This window comes from Cuculus canorus, chromosome 2, assembly GCF_017976375.1.
Source record: "Cuculus canorus isolate bCucCan1 chromosome 2, bCucCan1.pri, whole genome shotgun sequence".
NCBI classification, from domain to species: domain Eukaryota; kingdom Metazoa; phylum Chordata; class Aves; order Cuculiformes; family Cuculidae; genus Cuculus; species Cuculus canorus.
Window position 1 is genome coordinate 145257838 of NC_071402.1, and position 19010 is coordinate 145276847.

The following is a 19010-nucleotide window of genomic DNA, read 5'->3' on the forward strand; positions in this document are numbered from 1 at the left end:
AACTTGAAGTCTGTGTTATACTTGAAGGCTGTAACAAGGCTGAACCTGCTGTTGATGATGAACTTGTATGGACAAGTGCTGTAGGTGTAGTACTACTGAGGTGTAAGCCCTTGTACACTCCTGCAAGAGAAAAATAGAACAGCAATCTTATTTTTCAGAAAATACTAAACTCCAGACAGACTTATCTCCACTGTAAAAATCAAAATGCAACCAAATTCTGTCAAAGAACCACATACCTGAGGCTTGAAGAATGCCATTCACCCCAATTCCAAGCACCACATCATCCTTCATTTTGAATCCCATCAGCTGTTCTGATGTTACCAAAGCTGAAGCAGCAAATTGAGCACTAACAGAATCCAGTGTCTTGGAAACAAAACCCTAAAAAGAACAATGATGGCAAATATATGTGATTGAGGCTCTACCTATTTTAAAGCTACACACAAACTAGTAAAACAAAAAATCAATACATGTGAATCAGAACTGTGTCATTCTCTCAGAGCAAACTGCCAGCATTTGGTACAACAATCTGAACTGTGATTTTTTTATTTTTCATGCACATTTAGCTCCACTATACATAGCAACAGAGAAGAAAACCCCCACAACTATTTAAAATACAAAAAAACTTATTTCCAAAGTTCTAAGGAACAACATTGTTTCACAGGTCAACTTCTTTTCATGAAATTCGAAAACACATCCGGAGACTCAGAGGTTCAGACTGCAAGCAACTCCTGAACCTTTTTGTGCATCCATCACCACTGTAATCACTACATATTTATGAATACTAGACATTTCCACAGCTGTAGGGTGGACTTATTTAGGAGTTAGCTTTGGTTATTAACTGAAAACCCTGCTCTAAAAATCCCCCACTACCAAGAGGATAATGACATGATTGGAGTTCTTTGCAATTCATATTTCTAAGGCTTTGAAAATTTCATTAATTGACTGACCCATCTTTTTTTTGTTAAGAGGGAGCAGAGGCAATGCCTGCCACACTCACCTGCAGTGTCCCTTCTAAACACTTTACAGAATGGCTATGATGTAGATTCAGGCGAAAGCCACTTTCCTGTTGGTTAGTTTCAAGGTTCTATGGCAACAGTTGACAATTAGAGATGAACCCTGGTGGGAAACAATGAGGGATAAATCATAGCACAGACAAATCCCTCACCTGTGATGTGTTGGCAGAGGAATTACTATTTGCTTGCTGTTGATGAATTTGTGCAAGCTGCTGTTTCTGCATTAGTGCCAGTTGCTGTTGATGTTGCTGGTATTGTTCGGCTGTAAATGCTGAACAAAATATAAAACGAGAAAACACTACATCAAAATATGTAGGTGTTGTGTATATAAACACATCTATTTTATAATCCTAATAAAATAATAGTACACCACAGCAAGTTCCTAAGAGCCTTAATGAACCTTTATGGCAAAAAGGCTACCACCTTCCCAGAAATTTTTGTTCAAATTTAGCCTTCCCATTTCAAGCTGGTTTTCAGTATACAAGCTCTGCTGCGTTTACTTCAAGATAAAAAAAAGGGAGAGGGAGGAGGGAACGAACATACAACCAAATCCACCAAAATCTCTAATAACTGATTAAAAAGAAATTAGAGGTAGAGATGGCATCACTGTTTTCACTTTGTGAAGCTACAGTATCGGCATTACTAGCAAAGTATGCTTATATGCAAAACCTGGGTATTGCATGCTTTCAGCCCTCACAGCATTTTGAAGGTAACAAGCGCCTAAGGTTTACATTTACTTGCAAACATTAACCTGGGCATGCTTATGACTATGCAGGCTATCAGAATGCTGTTTTTCAACACGCATGTACCAGCAACTCCATCAATACAGAATCCGACAGCACCACACCCTTCTCCCCGAAATCTCTGAAAGGTGACCCAGTTGTCAGTGAATCACAAGTCAACCAGAATTTTACCCAGCTGGCCTACAAGTATAAAATCGATCAAAATCAGCATTATTCATGCAGGTTCACAAGGGGATGCCCAATGGTGCAGGGGAGGTCACTGACAGACTTCATAAAATGTTAACTTTTTTTTTAAAAATTTACATTTCCAAAATGAAAGGAAGTCTCGGTTTTCAATTTAAAACTAACCTTGCAAATTCAGGCTAGGATACACCTTTCAGATTTTTCCTTCAATTTTACCCTTAGATTGTACCGATGCCCATGGTATTCATACTTCTAGAAGACAGTGCAAGCAGCACTTCTAGGAAAGTTCACTACTGTTTGGCAATAAATTAGCACCAGACTTGAATTCTGTATACAAATTGAAATTTTTTAGGTGGTGGGGGTTTTTTTACTGTGGTTGGTTGGTTGGTTTGTGTGGCTTTTTTTCTTTTTCTTTTTTTTTTTTGGTTAATCCCCTCCTTCAGGCTTGCTTGCCTGAAGAAAATCTGTTTCTATCAAAACTATAATCGTCACTGGATACGAAAGGATTCTGAAAAGCAGTTGTACTTTGTGTATAAAATTGAACAAGCTAATGTAAATGGCTAACCAATAAAAGAACCAATATTTGAAAACAGAGCAAACACTGCTGAGTATACTTTTATCCAGTGTACTGGTGATTTTTTATTTTGTAGAACAGTGTTCCAAATCCTTCTATTATGTACTGGAAATAGCACTATATTACCATCACTTTGCTATCTGATCACTTGGAAATTCTAAATTTTCATTCAGCTCTTCCATTCAAGTTACTAATTTTTTGGTTTTAAACATTCCTCGGCAAGCAGGGACACAGCATTTGTTTATATTGCCCTAAGTGACAAATTACTTCCCAATACTCTTAAAGTTAAATCTCACTTCAATTTGCAATTTTTTCAATGTTTTAAAGTTATTCATATTGAAATAGCTTAGCTGCAACACCACTCAAATGTCATTATGGAAAAAAACCAACAAAAAACTCCAAAACAACCCAAACTAGAATTCACAAACCAAATATGCAGAAGTTGGCTGTTTAATTCTACTTTATATAAACTGAAAGCCAGTTCAGCAGATTTTTTTTCAGCTTGCCACCGAACACAGAAGTTAGAGCAAGAAAAGGTTGAGCACAAAAACACTAACATGTAGAAAGCTGAGTAGCAGAGGGAAAAAAAAATATACATGTACCATTCTGGTACTGATATACCGATTTATATTCATCAATTAGTAGTAACATTAAATAAATGTTTTCACAAACCCTGAAGTTTAGAATCTGTACAGTTTAGATAACATAGTTCCAACGGTTCTGAAAGTTCCATGTATTAGTAAGGTATTTTATTCTATAGTATGACATTGTAAACACATTGCTTAGGAATAGGACGTGTAAGTGAGGTAGACAACTCGCAAACTGACAAAGATGAAAACAAGCAAAAAAGGATATGTTAAACCACTATCTGAATGAAGAGTAACATTTCCCTGTATTAACTATCTCACTTTTTTTCCATTTAAGTAAAATTTATTCATAGTTAATGTCAGTTTTCAAGCCTAACGCGTATTTTATATTCTAACTACAAAATAGGTATGTAGCAAGCACAGCTATCTGTTTTAGTTTAACCAACCCCAAAATCTTCTTTTGGAGATATTGTAAATAAGTCCGAGACAATCTGTGTTTGTTTAGGATAACCATTATTTAAGTCAGTCTAAGTGCACGCCCTTCTTTCTGGAAGCAACATTCAAAAAAATTATGTTTTTCAACCTGTGCATCAGCCTATCTCCTTTTAAGCAGTCTGTGACCCTTACAACTGTCTGTTTCCCACCACTATGAAAAGTTATACAGCTGTCAAAGTAAACAAGTGACAAGGAACCCCACTGTGACCACGACCCTCATCTATATTCAAACTGCTTCTCTTCTGCTCAAATAGGCTTGCCTGTTAAAAGCCACCATCTATTTTGCTCACTAACACTGTCACTAGGCTTCTTCCCCTCCTGCTCTCAGAGTACAGCCTGTGTTACATTTCAACTGAAAAAATAAGCCTATAGACTGCAAGATATAAGTTGCTTTGGAAAGCTATCATTCCCATGCACAAAAAACATTTGTATGTACTTTACACGAAAGCACTTCCACCTATTTAACCTCACATATTAATTTTCTGTCACATACAACTGTGACTGGAACAGAGGAAGGCTTTCTGCGGAAATCGCATATATATTCAAGCACAGTGAAATCATAGGGGCACTGATTGTGCCTTGGGTCTAGGACACTCCGCAGCCAACTTTGTGGGAAACCTCTACGCGCCTGGCTGTCCGCAAGGACAACTCCAAACAGAGCCCTTGAGTGCCTGGCAGCAAGTGGTCTGGCAGATACTGCTGGTCCTCCCTCCCTGACCTAAGCACACACTGAGCTCCCCAAAGCTCTTGAACATTGATGGGGGCTCTTGCCAGGAGCTCAGGGTTCCCTGTGTAAAGCCATCTCCACAGAGAGCCGGCCATATAAAGCTGTCCTGCTGAGAACTGGCCCTTTCTGCCTGTGCCCCTACATCTGCAGGCACAGCCCTAAACTTCTCAAAGAGCTAGTCTAAGTTCAACTGACTTCTTTTTTGAAAAAGCAATTCCAGTAGAATGCATTACAGAGCACAAAAATGCAGCCACTATTAATGGACTAATTATATGGCTTGCAGAGAATATTTAGTCTTGCCTACAAAGCTAGCATAGATGCCATCACTGATATATTCAAAGTGAATATGTCAGTATCACTCTAGAGATAAACAGTAAGTGTCCCTAAGAACTTTTTTTCCAGAAATTTTATTCCCTCTTCTTATTTTCATTCTAAAGAAGAGAAAAGGCACAGCTGAAAATCTTTCATCTGTATCACAGAAAAAAAGGTAAATATAGAAGTCATAAAAATTAACGTAATTTTCTTTTGTCATACACAGTTCTTTATGTGCTGGAAAAGAACAGCAGGTCTGGGCCTTCTTCTACACTTAAATCAGCATGTAGTTTTCTATTAACACAGAAGAGCATTGCTATACAAAGCTATATATTCTTCATATTACTGGAGCCCTTCAAGGCTTTAGAAAAACTGAAGTTAAGAAAATGGACAAAAATACAACAGCCAATGGCTAAAGATGACACACGAGACTTTAAAATAGATTCTTGCTTCACCAACCCTAGCCACGAGTGCAGTGTTCATAGACTCTTCTCGAACAGCATGCTAAGGCCACAGTGGTCATGGTTCCATCATACAGCAATGAGTATTTAATACTGCAGAATTTACTGAACTGGACAGTGACAGAACATCCAGTTTCATTCATTACAGAATCCAATGAGAGTGAAGCGGGAATATCTCAACCACCGCTACTGATACACCATAAAAAAAGACTATAATTTCAGAACATCAACTGTCTTTCATAGCTAACAATCGTAGTTTCCCCCAGACCTTTGACATACTTTCCAAGACACTTTCAGTAATTTATGTAAGTCACCTGACTCCTTAAGTTAAACTAACTATTAGGAATCTCTAAAGGCACAACCCTACCTGGAGTTATCCACATCAAGATGGTTGTCAGGAGAGGGTAGCTCAAGTTTTACTGAGAGACTAAGCTACACAGATGCCTCCTACTCATTTGTTTGCAGTATGCAGTTTTGAATAAGAACAATTAAAACTCAGTATGCTTCTGAATAGTTTCTGGTAGAATTCTGAACCAAGCTGTAACATTTCAGTTGAGACAACCATCAGGATTTTAAGCCACTACACCCCATGTTACGCTGTTATCTTCATTTAACAGCTTGGGAGGATGCATGCACCTATTCTTTAACTGTATTAACACTATCCTTCGGCAGCAAGAAAGAAATGTGTCCTAGCTTGCAGACTTCAAAAAGAAATGGAAGATAGAAGCAAAAGCATCCAGGAGTTTGCAGCAATGAATACAAGGAAAGAAACATTGTACGTAGCCAAGACTGACTGACTGGATAAACCTCTGCTTAGTATCTCCTCAGTGACAGCCACAAATCTTGTGCAGTAACTCAATTTTTTAACAACACACTACACAATGAATATGTTTTCCTACCATAATTTACATGATTATAAGCAAGATGTTTGTAATCTTTAGGATAATTACATATAAATCTTTTTTCTCTAATTAAGCCACTGAATAATATTTTTTGATTGGATGATTCTGCTTGCGTATCTACCAAATTGCATGGGATGCCAATACTCAAGTGTTTTCTGGAGCACAGAGTAACAGTGATGATGTCAATGGACCCCTCAAAATTCTATAGTTCTCAGAAGTTTTATACTGCAATATAAGGCTATTTTTACAGTGCTAATTAGCTTTACCACAGCACTTAACATGTACAAAGAGTGCTGCAGCTTACATTTAAGATTCTCTGAAAATACAAGTCCTTCCCAGAAGTGTCTGAAACCAGCAAGGATGGGGGGGAGGGGTAGCTGTGGAATCTGTATGAACAGATTCGGTTTTCTATAGTCACCAGGAACCACCTTCACTCCTGACTTACAGCTGCAAGTTTTACTGTGAGGTGACCCATGAGCTGTTACTTTGCTCCCCTGAAGTAGGAAAATACAGACTTCCAAGAAACTGATCACAAAAACGAGTTCTCTAAAACCCAGGAAGCATGAACTAGAAAGCAGAAAATGCACGTGTAAACTCCCGGTCCCTCTTTGAGCATTCCTTTTTATTTCCAGAATGGAAGATTCTTACTGTATTTCCAGGCAAACTGAGCAAGCTTTGCTAAGCAAACACAATGCCTATCCAGGTAAGCATTTTTTTAAATAAAGTTCTTTTAAAAAATTAATACCGAAAAACTCAAACAGCTTAATTGAATCTTTCAGCAAACACTTCAGTCCTGTAAAACTAGCTAAGAATCAGATATTTACAGTAATTTTAGAGTAACTTATAAAAAAGCAGTTGCTTCATAACATCAAGTCAATGTTTTTTGCTTGTGAGAACAAATACTTATTTCAGTTGGGAAGTTGAAGCATTAAGATTATACTGGGTTTAAAGAACCCCTCTAAAAATCCATTCAGAGTACTGGATTCCCTGCGCCTTCCAGCTGAGGTGACAGCCATTAAAAATGCCATTTTGATCAGGTAACAGACGAAAGATCACATAACTAAAGCTGCCAACTGAGAAATCCCACGAACTACGAAAACGCTAAGCGTATGGAAAGATGATATATCACACTATAGTGTTTTCTTAAGGGCAATACACAACAGCATCGCATCCCTGCTGCATAAGAGAACAATTGGTTACTAATGCCAAAGTGCATGCAAAGCAAACATCATTCACAATACTAAGTAATCCAGAACACCATATTTTTTTATGTCTATCTTATGACAGACGTTATCTGGCTTACACTGCCTGGTTAAAGATTTTCTACTGTATAGCAAGTTCTCACCAGTGAATTCAGAAGATTGGAGAGACTTAGAGCCATCAGTGTGATTTAGTATTTGATGCACCAGGCCCAAAGATGTGTCACTTTCTGAAAAGAAGTTCAAGATTGATTTTACTTAAACATGGCATTATTAGAAACTATGAGAACATGAATTATTATGCCCTTGATTATTATTACAATAGCCTTATATTTCAGCCCAACAAATCTCAAGTGTGAAATTCCTAAAATCAGAACTCTAGACTTAAAAAGCATAAACTAGATACAAGATCTACATATGCACTCCCTACATGGTAGCGGAAGAAAAATGGAGAGAAAATAATTAACGAGGATTTTTACTAGCTATTGAATAAAAGCTAGAAATGCTTGCTATGCACGTATATTTGCCTGCTCATCATTCTTAACATGAGTTTGCATTGCAATGTCACAGATCAGTTGGGGTACACACAGTTTACTCCGCAGTTATAAATGTGACCGTGTTTGCACAGGATGCAGACAAAGTGTAACAGTTACACAAGCCCAGGGATCCTGCCTTTTGGAGCAAAGCATTACTCCAACTGGGCTAAAGCTGAATGAGAACATCTAGCATAACTACAGAAGTCTCAAAAATCTCCAGAAGTGCTCAGATGTTAAGTAAGTGTTGATTCTTCCCCCAACCCCAGTCACATTCTCCAGATTAAAAAGGCTTTTCCTTTTAAGAGTTCCTCCTTTGACTAAAGCTAGGGTGGGCTATAACCATCTGTGACTCCCACAGTCATGCTTCTTCAGCTAGGATCTCAACATTTGAGGCACAGACGGGCCGAGACTAGCAAGTTCCAATGAGAACTGAAAATGGCCATTACAAATGTCAGTATTTTTCATGACCAAGATTATCCTGCAACATGAAAATAAGCATTTGGAAAAGGGAAAAGTAAAACAGACAGCAGTGTCAAAACTGTTACAGATAAAAGAGTTAAATAATAAGATTGGCTAGCGATAGCATGAAAGCAATGAAAAGGTAAGGCAAGTTCTACTCCGGTGCAAGGAACTGCCACAAGGACTGAGGAATTTATTCCTGCTTCTTTTCAGGAAAGGGATGCCTGAAGATGGGTGTCAGTATCCTTAATGACAACATGGAAAATGGTACAGATTCAACCGCCAACATCACAAATTTGGAGACGGAAATGCTAAACACACATCTGGGAAATGGAAGCATAGTTCACCATCCTGCTAGGCCTCCCACGTGTGCAAGCTTGCTTTTAAAAAGCAGATTAGAGATGCCAAAAAGCTTCCAAGTTTACTGGGAAAAATGATATTTCTATAGAATTCTCACAGAGAAAGTTACTGAAGAGCAAAACACAACTTGCAGCCCATCACCTAAAAATCTCACTCAAGAAAATGCAGGGTAAGCCACCCTGGATTCTTTAACCACATTCTGGTCACCCACAGTTTTTCATATACAGTAATGTCTACAATGCCAAATATCGTAACTTGCTAAGAATTTTCAGTAAGGTTTCTGCTAGAATACTTAGGCTTCTTTTCAAAGAAAGAATTACAAGTTTAGTGAGTACTCTTGTTAACCCCTGGCCCCTTTAGTCTTGACACCTCACAGACTTTCTTTTCAAAGTGACCCGGCTTCTGTATGAAGAAGGCAGAAAAGAACAGAACACATGACAGTTGCCTGGTCTTACCGTGGAGCCTGGGAACCAGAGCTCAAATCTTTCACTAGTGACTGGTATCTCTGTTCTGCCAAGGCTACAACAGAATTGCACATGCTGTGCCATTTGAAATGTCTCAAAATTTCAATCACTAAGTGCAAGCATCCAAAAATATGAACACAACATATATGACAGCAAGTCTCCAACATAAAATAAAGCACAGTCTCCCTATAACGTGAACTTTGAACTTGAAATTTGAACTTTGGTACAGTTCAAAAAGACTACTGTTTGCTTGGCAGAAGTAGATCAATTGGGGAAGACTAAATTCCTGGGACACAAACACCTCAGATGAATAGTCATGCCTACTACGCACTCCAGACTTGACACAAGCCCCATCTCTGAAGATTGTGATTCAGAAACTTTATGGGACTGTCAGCAACACGGGCTCCTTTCCTGAAATAATTCTGCTGCACTTGGTTCACAGTGAACGGCTTCCCCACTGAGCAGGCTATTCCTCTAAGAGTCCTGCTTTTGTACTCACATGCCTTTTAGTGGTGTTCTGTATAACATATGCCTGAAGATCCTTGAATCAGCTCTTTTTGCAAGAGTGCAAACGATGCTTTTTTTTGTAATTCTTCAGTCAGATGAAAAAACCTCACCCTCTTCAAAAGTCACACTATTTCTCTTGGCCACTAGATCCTGCAGCCCAAGTATCATAGTATAGGGTTGGAAGGGACCTTAAAGATCATCTAGTTCCAACCAAGCCTATCACACAAGTCCAGTACAAGCCCTGTTCTCAAGTACCTTGTAAGGGATTTGTATTTTAAGACACCCCTTCTCAGTTTACACGCAAAATCTCAACTTAACATCATCTTCCTAAGATCTTTTGTGCTGAGCACTCTGAAAGCCAGGACCAGAATCACTTGTTTTTCTTCAGAGTCAAAGGCACTTCAAAATGTTTACAAAATGCCTGGTTCTTTGGCAAAGCCTCTCCCCAATCTTCAGGATGAAAAACGTTTCCTGTAGCCTGAAAATGGTATGTCACAGCACAGCTTTTACAACACATCCTCTGATTAACAGAAGACCCAAGATACCATCTCAACTTCATGCCTGTGGTGGTCTTGTATTAAGACTTGAAAAACACCGTTTCCCACAGCAACTTTTCCACACCAACATGTTGTCTGGATCACTCAAGGCAGAAAAAGCTCAATATTTCTCCGAATGTCATTAATATGGAAACAGAAAACACTTATCGTGTGATGGTGCAAAACAAACACGGTACCACCTCTTCCATCCACTACAGGGACCTCAGGATGAGCTTAATCTTAAAAGGTAAGTAATACGTTTGACCACAACTCACACATTAATAAGTGTTTTCTGGTAAAAAGACTTAGTGCCACTTCAAAAACCTACGAGTCAAAGAGAAACAAATCTAAAAACCGCACACCCACAACAAACTCCCAGCTTTAAAGACAGTTAAGAAAAAAAAAAACAGGGACACTTTACTAGGTTGGAAAAATACAACAGTGACTGTTAGAAAAAACTTTAGTAGAGATGTTAGATACCTGACATTCTTTACAGTATTTGCTACAGAAAGTAAGAAAACAACTCGGCAGCTGCAGCCTCATCTCACCTGCACCTTTAAGGAAGTTAAACTCATGAACGAGACACAAACACCTGCAATCTGTGCAGACAATGTAACTTATGGATTCCTTTAAGAAACTGGGAAAAGAACACCAGGAAGAGAACAGCACCAAGATGAACCAGACCACATGCTCCTTTTCAACACCACCTGAGCATCAGATCATCATTACACCACATACACAAGCTTATAAAACACCTCCAATGCCACAAGAACCCCTACTATGTTTATAACTAACTACACAGGTACAATCTACCTGCTTATTCTAATAAACTAGTGACTATCCAAAGACTGTGGCAACCAATGAATTCAGATATAGTTATATTTTTTGTTGCGTATTTCATTCCTGTATCAAACCCTAATAAAATACGAATCTCAACTCCACAACATCTAAATCTGGAAAGGCTTAGAATAGCAACTTAAGAATTTCAGACAGATGATAAACCACTTCCTTAGAACTATTTAAGGAGAAAAGACTACAGGGGGATGCATGCATGCATGCTGATTTATATACACACATACATTCTTTAGACTCAATCACTCAATTTTCCAATTCTATATGATTTTCATATGTGACGTATTGCCCATTAATGCTTTATAGCGCATTTATAAATCTATACATTACACACTAGTTTTGTTTTCACACTAGTAACCCAATTAGCATTTTAGTAGAGTTCAGAATGGCCACCGGAGAGAGGATGCCCTCTCTCAGTTCTGGCCTCGGTTAACTGATTTGAAATGCTATGGTACAGTACTTAAACACCCAAAAAGAACTCTTTGGATCACAAACCAGAAGAATCATCAGTTTCAGGCTTAAGAAATATTTAGCAAGAAGTGTCAGGAAAGAGAAAAGAATGAGGGATGAGGGCAAGGACCTGCTCTAGGACAGCATGGAGAGGAAGCATGAAATAAAGTAGTAGAACAAAGCTGCCTACTAAGTCTAAAAATACAAGGAGGAAGACTCTTAAGGAAAATTAAAAACAACAGGTGGTACAGGAAGGAAAGGTACAAAATACACCAGAAAACAGGAGAACTAAATCACCTGATACCCAACACTATTTGTTTAAGCAAATCTCAAAAACATTCCACAGTTTGGGGAGGTTATTAGGCAAATGCATCTCTTCCCACCCCATTCCTAGATTTTCTAGTTATTGTAATTTATTTCCAAAGTCATAATTTAAAATGGCAAGGAAAACATGATTCTAGACTCCTGACAAAGTTCCAGTGAACTTCTGAAGTTATTTCTTTGCAAAAACATGACGTCACTTTACTTTAAATATTATTTTTTTAATAGAATGCACTGACTGCTCAAAATCCAGTAGAATTTTAGTATAATCTAAACACGTAAATACCAGTCTTCCAGTGTCAAGCACCAAATATAATAACAGATGCTACTCAATAGCATTCCAAATAAAAACCAATTAACAACACCAAGTTTTCTTAGTCAGGTCCTCAGTTCCGTAATTCAGGTTCTGTAAGATATAATCTGCTACTTGCTGACAAGATGTAGAATTGATTAGTCACAGTTTTGCCAAGCATGAGCAGATGCATCAGTACAGGTGGGCCGGCTATTTTTTGGATAGGAAATGGCATTTACATTTCAAGTACGTTAATGTAAGAATTCATAAGCTGCGGTTTTAAATGCAAACATTTTAACTAAACGTTTCCTATCACCACAACCTGTACTAGAAAAAATTTGGAAATATTTTATATAGACATTTCAAATAAACTTATTTTTAGCTTTAAAAATCCAGATCTTCAGGGTCAGTTTAAACCCTACAAAATACTGGTTCTGAAGGCTTCATATTTCTAACACTGTAATTACATACCAAGATAGCATTTGAATGAATCTGAGTACAGTACGTTGCTGCTAGCAATAAAAACAAATAAACGTTCTATGTAGCAAATAGAGAGGTAAAAGTGAAGATGGGCTGTTATTATCAAAACAGACCACGATGTAATGTATGGATGACCTAATGATACCATGGATTTTCAGAGTAAGGTTTAAAATTTCTACAAGCAACTTTGTCAAAATAAACATACCAAGATGTGCTGAACCACTGCTACTTTTACTTTGTATAGAGGTACTGCATGTCTGGGTCCCGGGTTGTGCTGTGCCTGTTCGATTTATACCCCTGTGTAATTTCCTACAGGAGAGTTCGTCATTGTCACTGTCATGTAGGGATGGTGTCCGAGGCCTAAAATGCCGCCATCTACATGATTTGATATTGACTAGTATCTGACTGAGGTCTTTCGAGAAAGATTTGTCCGAGGTATTTGTTTCTGAGGTATTGGCAAATTGACTGATTGAAGAAGAGTGTTGTGATGAGGAAAACATTTCCAAATCCAGCTGATGAAATGTATTATCGTAGTCCGAATGCGCTCTGTCTAATACCACCCTAAAACCAAGAAAACAATGCAGAATTACACAGTGGCAAGAAAATACAAAGAAAGTCACCAGTTTGCCATGTGTGCTTGGGGACAATAAAGAGATAGAACAACCTACACAAACGTGTGCTACAACAATGCCCCCCAACCAGACAACACAACTCTATATTATTTTTATAGTAAATAGTACATCAAGATTTCTCGTCGTGTATATTTCCGCTTTTACTGTTCGAACAGTTGATGTACATCATGATCCATACATTAAGACACTAAAACAACAAACATTTTTTTTTCTAGAAAATCATCAGGCTGAAAGGTAAGAGTTACATGATGCAAACAAAAAAACCCGCAGAGAATAAAATAAAATTGCTTAAGTAACTAAAAAGGACTTCAAATGCCCTCCTGAAGTAACTTCGGCTCAAAAGGCTGGAACAGGCAGCCCAGAGAGCTTGAGGAGACTCGTCCACTGATATTCAAAATCCGCCTGGATACATTCCTGTGCAACCTGCTGTAATGTGAACCTGCTCTAGCACAGGGGCCGCATCAGATGATCTCCAGAGGTCTCTTCCAAACCTGACCATTCTGTGATTCCGTCAAGCATTTAAAATGCCAACCTCCCCAATGCTTCTGTTTTATTACATTGCTCTTTATGTCTTATTGATATTTTTTTAAATTTTATTTTCAGAAACAGCAACAATTACAGGCAGTGCTTACCTTCCACCACGGCCGACCCGCCTTCGTGCAAACCCAACACACCTCTGGGGTACAGTGAGGGTGGTCAAGCAGTATCTGTAACGCACATCTCCTAATCTTCCCTCTTTAGGGCTACTCCACGGCCAGTTGCCAGGTTGGTCTAAATGAGGCTTAAAATGATTTTAAACAATTAATTAAACACAATACATTTTCCCCACAACAATGCTCTGTCTTATAACACATGAGAAAATTCTACTTACAGCATAGTATTGACAGCCAGCTTTCCTACGGAAGGCAAAAGGCCCATCGGGGTCATTTTCTTCCTCAGCCTCCGAAGAACCAGACAATACCTTTAAAGAGGGAATGGGAAGTGCATAAGGAAAGATATTTGTATATTCATGAGCTTTACTTCTAGTCATTTGCCATGAGCAGCATAGAATTCAAGAGGTCGTACCTGGGAGAGAGGTTCTTCATCTGAGCTAGGAAAATCATACTGATTCAGATCTTTAGCATTAAAGACTGGCAGTGCAGCAGGACTTGTCTGTTGAGGAGTAGCAGCAGCAGATGAAGGTAAGACTTTTGGCTTCTTCTCATACTTTCTTTTGGGTCTAATAACATCAGGTTTATCTTGCTGCAAGAAACAAAAAGCACAGTGTAAAACTGCACACACAAACAGGAGGGTTAGAGAACTCCTGTGTAAGCAAGCTAAAAAATGAACCCATCTCTCCATCATCTTGACAGCAAAACATGCAGTCATTTTTTGAATAACTACACTTCATTTCTAGTGACTGAAGTGCTTAACAGACAAGGTGGAACCAAGCACTGTCTGCTCAATTCACATAAGAAAACACCAGCAGTTAAGGTATCAGTACTACTTCAGAGAAGTAGACCAAGATATAAATATCTCTACAGAAAGATCTCTGAGGTACCTTTTTGATTTTTTAACTTTTCAAATCAATAGCCCTTTATGCAGTGTTAGGGAATTACTAAATACCAAACTGCTCTAAAGGCAAAAATAGGAGATAAACTTCTCAAAGATACCTAGAATCTCTGAAAATTAAACACATTTCTCTATACTATTAAAGTTTAAGTGCATTTCCCAAGTTTCCAAGAAACGGATTTCTTTCAAGCTGCGAGACACTGCATTGACCCAACACCACTAATAGCTAAGTACACTCCAGCAATCTCAATTACACTGCTCAACTATCAACGGAAGTATTCACTGATTCAAGCCACCCTGTCAGATTCAAAACAGCCCTTGGACATTCCTCAGCTACAAAAAGTCTTTGTTTAACATTCAAATGATACCTCAGCATTACTCCTTGTTACCTGGCCTAATATTCTCAGTTGCTACCACTGTAGCTATGTACTGTACACCACAAAATTAAAGCCTACATGAAAAAGAGCGCTGGTCAGTGGTCTAAATCAAATAAAATTTGATTATTTACTTAAATACAAAACAGACAAAGACACATGCTATGCTGGAAATATTAGTGGATCATATTCTGTTTTGAAAAAAATCAACAAAAGAGAACCAACGCAAAAAACTCCACTCCACATTAAAATAACTACATAATTTAGACGAATATACAGCTTGTGCCTTATCAGTCCTATCTTTGTCCAATACCTAGGTAATAAATACAGTTTTGTTCAGGATATCTTATTTTACAGACAGTATTAGAGAAAAATGTTCATATTCCCCAGAATAAGAATACAACTGTATGCATCCTTTGGTGTATAGTTCATCTATACTTCCTTTATTCCTGTCTTGAGGAATGGCAGTAGTCTTTACACTATCCTCGTAACTCCAACACAAAAAAGCATTTCATTCCAGTTGCAGCTTTCCTTGTTTATTTCTAGCTTCAAAAAGCTTCCCCCCCCCCCCCCAAAAATACTACATTCTAATCCAGGTAACAGCATGCACTAGTAACTGGGTACTAACGTTACTCACTTTAACTTTATATTCCTTCAATTCCATAGCTTCCTGGTGTTTAAAAGGACTGCTGTTAGTCACAGGAATGATGGGAATAGCATAGGTAGGTTTAATTGGCTGCCGCTGTGCCATGACCTCAGACACGATCTCTCCACTGTAGTCACCCAAGTTATACCTGAAATCATAATTACTTCTTGAATTTTTCAGAACATTTACAATATATATCTGGTAAAAAAGATAAAAAAAATACACGCAACACAGAGTAATACAGACTAATATTTGCTACTCTAGTTAAAAGGGCATCCAAGATGACAGCAAGAAGTACAGAAAATATTATCCCAGAAAATAGGACTAATAACATGGAAGCTTCATTGCGATGATTAATGCTGACAAATGAAAAGGATAACTATCCTGTAAAACATCTCCACAAGGTAATACCGTAAAGGAAAGAAGGACAGACTAGAAGGAAAGAACAAGATAGGGTTTCCCTCCCCCTCACTTGGTCACAGGTGCCATTTAAGAACATACATTTATCATCCAAAAGGTTTTAAAAAGCAAGGCAGAGTGCTTTATTCATGAATCCTCTCTCTTGTTATGCAGTGTTTTCACAACAAGCAGATGCATGAAACACATCACATTTCAAATCTTGTGGAAAGCGATGAGTTGAAGCGCAGTTTTCCATTCTGAGGGGGCATTAGAGGCTTTCCTCTATTCAACAGCTTATGTTCTTGGAAAAGCTACGGGAAAATCTTTTAAGATTTCTCCCCTCTCTATTTCTACTAAAAACAGCCAGCACATGAAAAACCCGCCTTTGTAGAGACATTCAACCTGTCTCCCTAAGAAGCCAGTTAGTTTTAGAGCTTTAAAATGCTACCTCAAAACACTTACTTTTCAAACATGGATGCTTAAGCTAGAGAAGTCTATCCAGATTCTAAGTGCTACGTCAAGATAAAGAACAACTCCATACTGCAAATATGATTCTCAGTTGATTTGGAAAGCAACAGTTGATAGAGCATTTGGTCTTCAACAAAACGGACAAACAGGACGGCAAAAAAAGTACTAGTTGGAGAGGACTCACAGAACAACATTTTATCCCGTGTAAAATGCTTATTTTTTTTTCCCTTCAAAAGGATCAAGCTTTGCTAAGAAAAAAGTGATAATGATTAAAAAGAATGGTAATGACTGGAAGGGGCCTTAGAATTAGCTGCGATTTCCTTAAGCTATGCATTTAACACAGATTTCCAAATGAATGTACCTGTAACTATAACCTCTCCTCCTGTACCTTATATAGGATATATATATATATACATCTGCAGAATGTAAATGAGTGATGGGCCAACTTTCCCATAATAAGCAAATTCCTAATGTTTTGTTTTCTTCTCCCTGTATAGTCATATGTAAAAATATGCTGTCCTGTAAGTCTGAAAAAGTTTAAATAATTAAAAAAATCTCTCACTGTTTTAGATATTTGTGGGAACCTGAATATAAGATAGTTTCCAAAGCTTCCTGCAGCAAGTTCTCAATAAACATTACCTCTTTTCCATAATTTCCAGTGTTAAATGTAGCAATTCTCTCTTGCTTTTTTCCCTCCTCTTTATCATCTCCAGGATGGTGACTGCACGACTCAGATCTCGACGCAGCTTAAGCATCTTCTCATAAGAAGCTTCGTCATTTTTTCGATTCTGTAGACACATAGTGTATATTTGCCCACATCATTTAAATAAAATAATCTGAATTAAAATAAGCTCTAAATATTTATGTGTATATATATTTTTTAAAAAATCACATGATAAAATGGAGAAGCACTGGCACATTACCAATGAGCTACAGCTTACTAATGCTGTAAGTACATTTAGGAGTAGAGTTAATGAAAAATAACGAATATAAACTTTCATTCAGTACCTGTTCTAAAATAGTTTCTTTGATGTTTTTACCCTTGCCAATTAAAACAAGAGGACATCTCAACTTTTGTTTTATACTACACCACAGGACTGTTTCTTTAGATAAGCTATTTTGAGAGGGAAAGAAAGAAGAGAAAGAAAGCAGAGGGAGGTACTGATCTACTTACTTTTCGTGTCTGCATCTTTTCTGTTCGTCTTCTAAAAGCAACGTAAGGGTCATTTGTGCTGGAACCATCTCGCTTCTCCTGTTTCACTGACGGGATAAGAGAAGGACCTCGACAGTTCTTCCTCTTTTTAATCCAGTACTCATACACTTCTCTGATCAATTCATCATCTTCCTTCAGCAACAGCTTGGCCTCTTGCAGGCTGACTGGCTAAATGTAAAACCCAGCATGTCACTTTCATATAGCAATGCATAGAGCATGCATTTCAAATTCTTTATTCAAAGTCCCACTGTACCTGCTGACCGCTGCCCTTTTCTAGCCTGTCTATCATCTCCTCAAATTGCAAAGGAGAGATGTCCATTCTTTTCTTCAACTTATTCACAAAGATCTCATCTTCCGAATCCATGTCATAATCCGGCTGCTCAGCATCCAAACTAAAAGCTAAAGGATAGAGTGAAAGTTGAAGTTGGATTTACTAGAGAAATGTTGTTATATTGAAGCTATATCTTGTTTTTTCTTGGAAAAAAAATTACATCATTAAAAATCATGAATAAAAGCTGCTATCTATTTGACTATGCAAAACAACAAAAGCTTACCAGTGATCAAGCCAGCCAGTGGCTTTCGACCTCACTGTTTTCAGTAAGAACGTTTTAGATCAGTCACAATTTTCAACACTGTCCGGTGTTCTGCAGTTTTATTGTATTATCAATAGTTCAGACTTCAGCCCAAATGTACTTTAAAGGTACTTCTGACAAAAGCATGTGAGACTGTATTACAATGATCTTACATGTATTCTCATCATTTTTGTGATGTTGATTTTTCAGACTAAACTGGCCCAGCATGGTCTATTCTAGGTAGCAAGGGATCTTCAGATACAAGTAATGTTTTGCAGAACACAAACAACTATTCTGTTTTCCACACAATGCAGCATTCCTGCATTCAAAACAAGATCTCCCCAGTTTTTATGCCTCATTCCAGTTGTTTTAGTTCGTAAGGGACAAAAATTTCTTCAAGTGCACATTTGGAAACGCTGCAAAAGGCATCACTTGTTTCTAACACAAACAGGAGGAAAACAGTGCAGCTGAAAAATTCTAGCTCTTATACCACTAGATAAGGAAAAGTAAAATGAAAAAGTGAAGCCTTAATATCAGCATGGAACACTTCCAGTATTAGTCTCTCCATTGCTTAGGAGCCAAGCAACATGCTCTAATCTGCCTGATTTTCCACCTGATCTACTGGAAGATGTTCCTGCTTATTGCAGAGGGGCTTGGATTAGATGACCTTTTACAACCCCCTTCCAACCCAAACTGTTCTAT

At 37.9% G+C, this 19010-nt stretch overlaps 1 protein-coding gene across 8 annotated transcripts in view; it reads right to left on the reverse strand.

Annotated features, from left to right (window-relative positions):
• Nucleotides 1-19010, reverse strand: part of EPC1 (enhancer of polycomb homolog 1) — a 66343-nt gene that overhangs the window by 3497 nt on the left and 43836 nt on the right. For 3 of the 8 annotated variants that reach the window (XR_008448442.1, XR_008448438.1, XM_054058105.1), the window contains 13 exons: nucleotides 17990-18135; nucleotides 17698-17904; nucleotides 17163-17311; nucleotides 15648-15804; nucleotides 14151-14327; nucleotides 13957-14046; nucleotides 13718-13866; nucleotides 12659-13014; nucleotides 7343-7426; nucleotides 1166-1284; nucleotides 998-1084; nucleotides 237-378; nucleotides 1-120 (listed from right to left, as the gene is read on the reverse strand). The exon at nucleotides 1-120 is cut by the window's left edge and continues 247 nt beyond it. Coding sequence is in view for 1 of the 8 variants with exons in the window: in XM_054058105.1 (XP_053914080.1) it covers nucleotides 1-120; nucleotides 237-378; nucleotides 998-1084; nucleotides 1166-1284; nucleotides 7343-7426; nucleotides 12659-13014; nucleotides 13718-13866; nucleotides 13957-14046; nucleotides 14151-14327; nucleotides 15648-15804; nucleotides 17163-17311; nucleotides 17698-17904; nucleotides 17990-18135 (1983 nt within the window). In the remaining 7 variants the exon portion in view is untranslated. Of the gene's footprint in view, nucleotides 121-236; nucleotides 379-997; nucleotides 1117-1165; nucleotides 1285-7342; nucleotides 7427-12658; nucleotides 13015-13717; nucleotides 13867-13956; nucleotides 14047-14150; nucleotides 14328-15647; nucleotides 15805-17162; nucleotides 17312-17697; nucleotides 17905-17989; nucleotides 18136-19010 lie in introns of those variants that run through there. The other 5 variants (XR_008448440.1, XR_008448439.1, XR_008448441.1 and 2 more) reach the window with 5 other exon arrangements.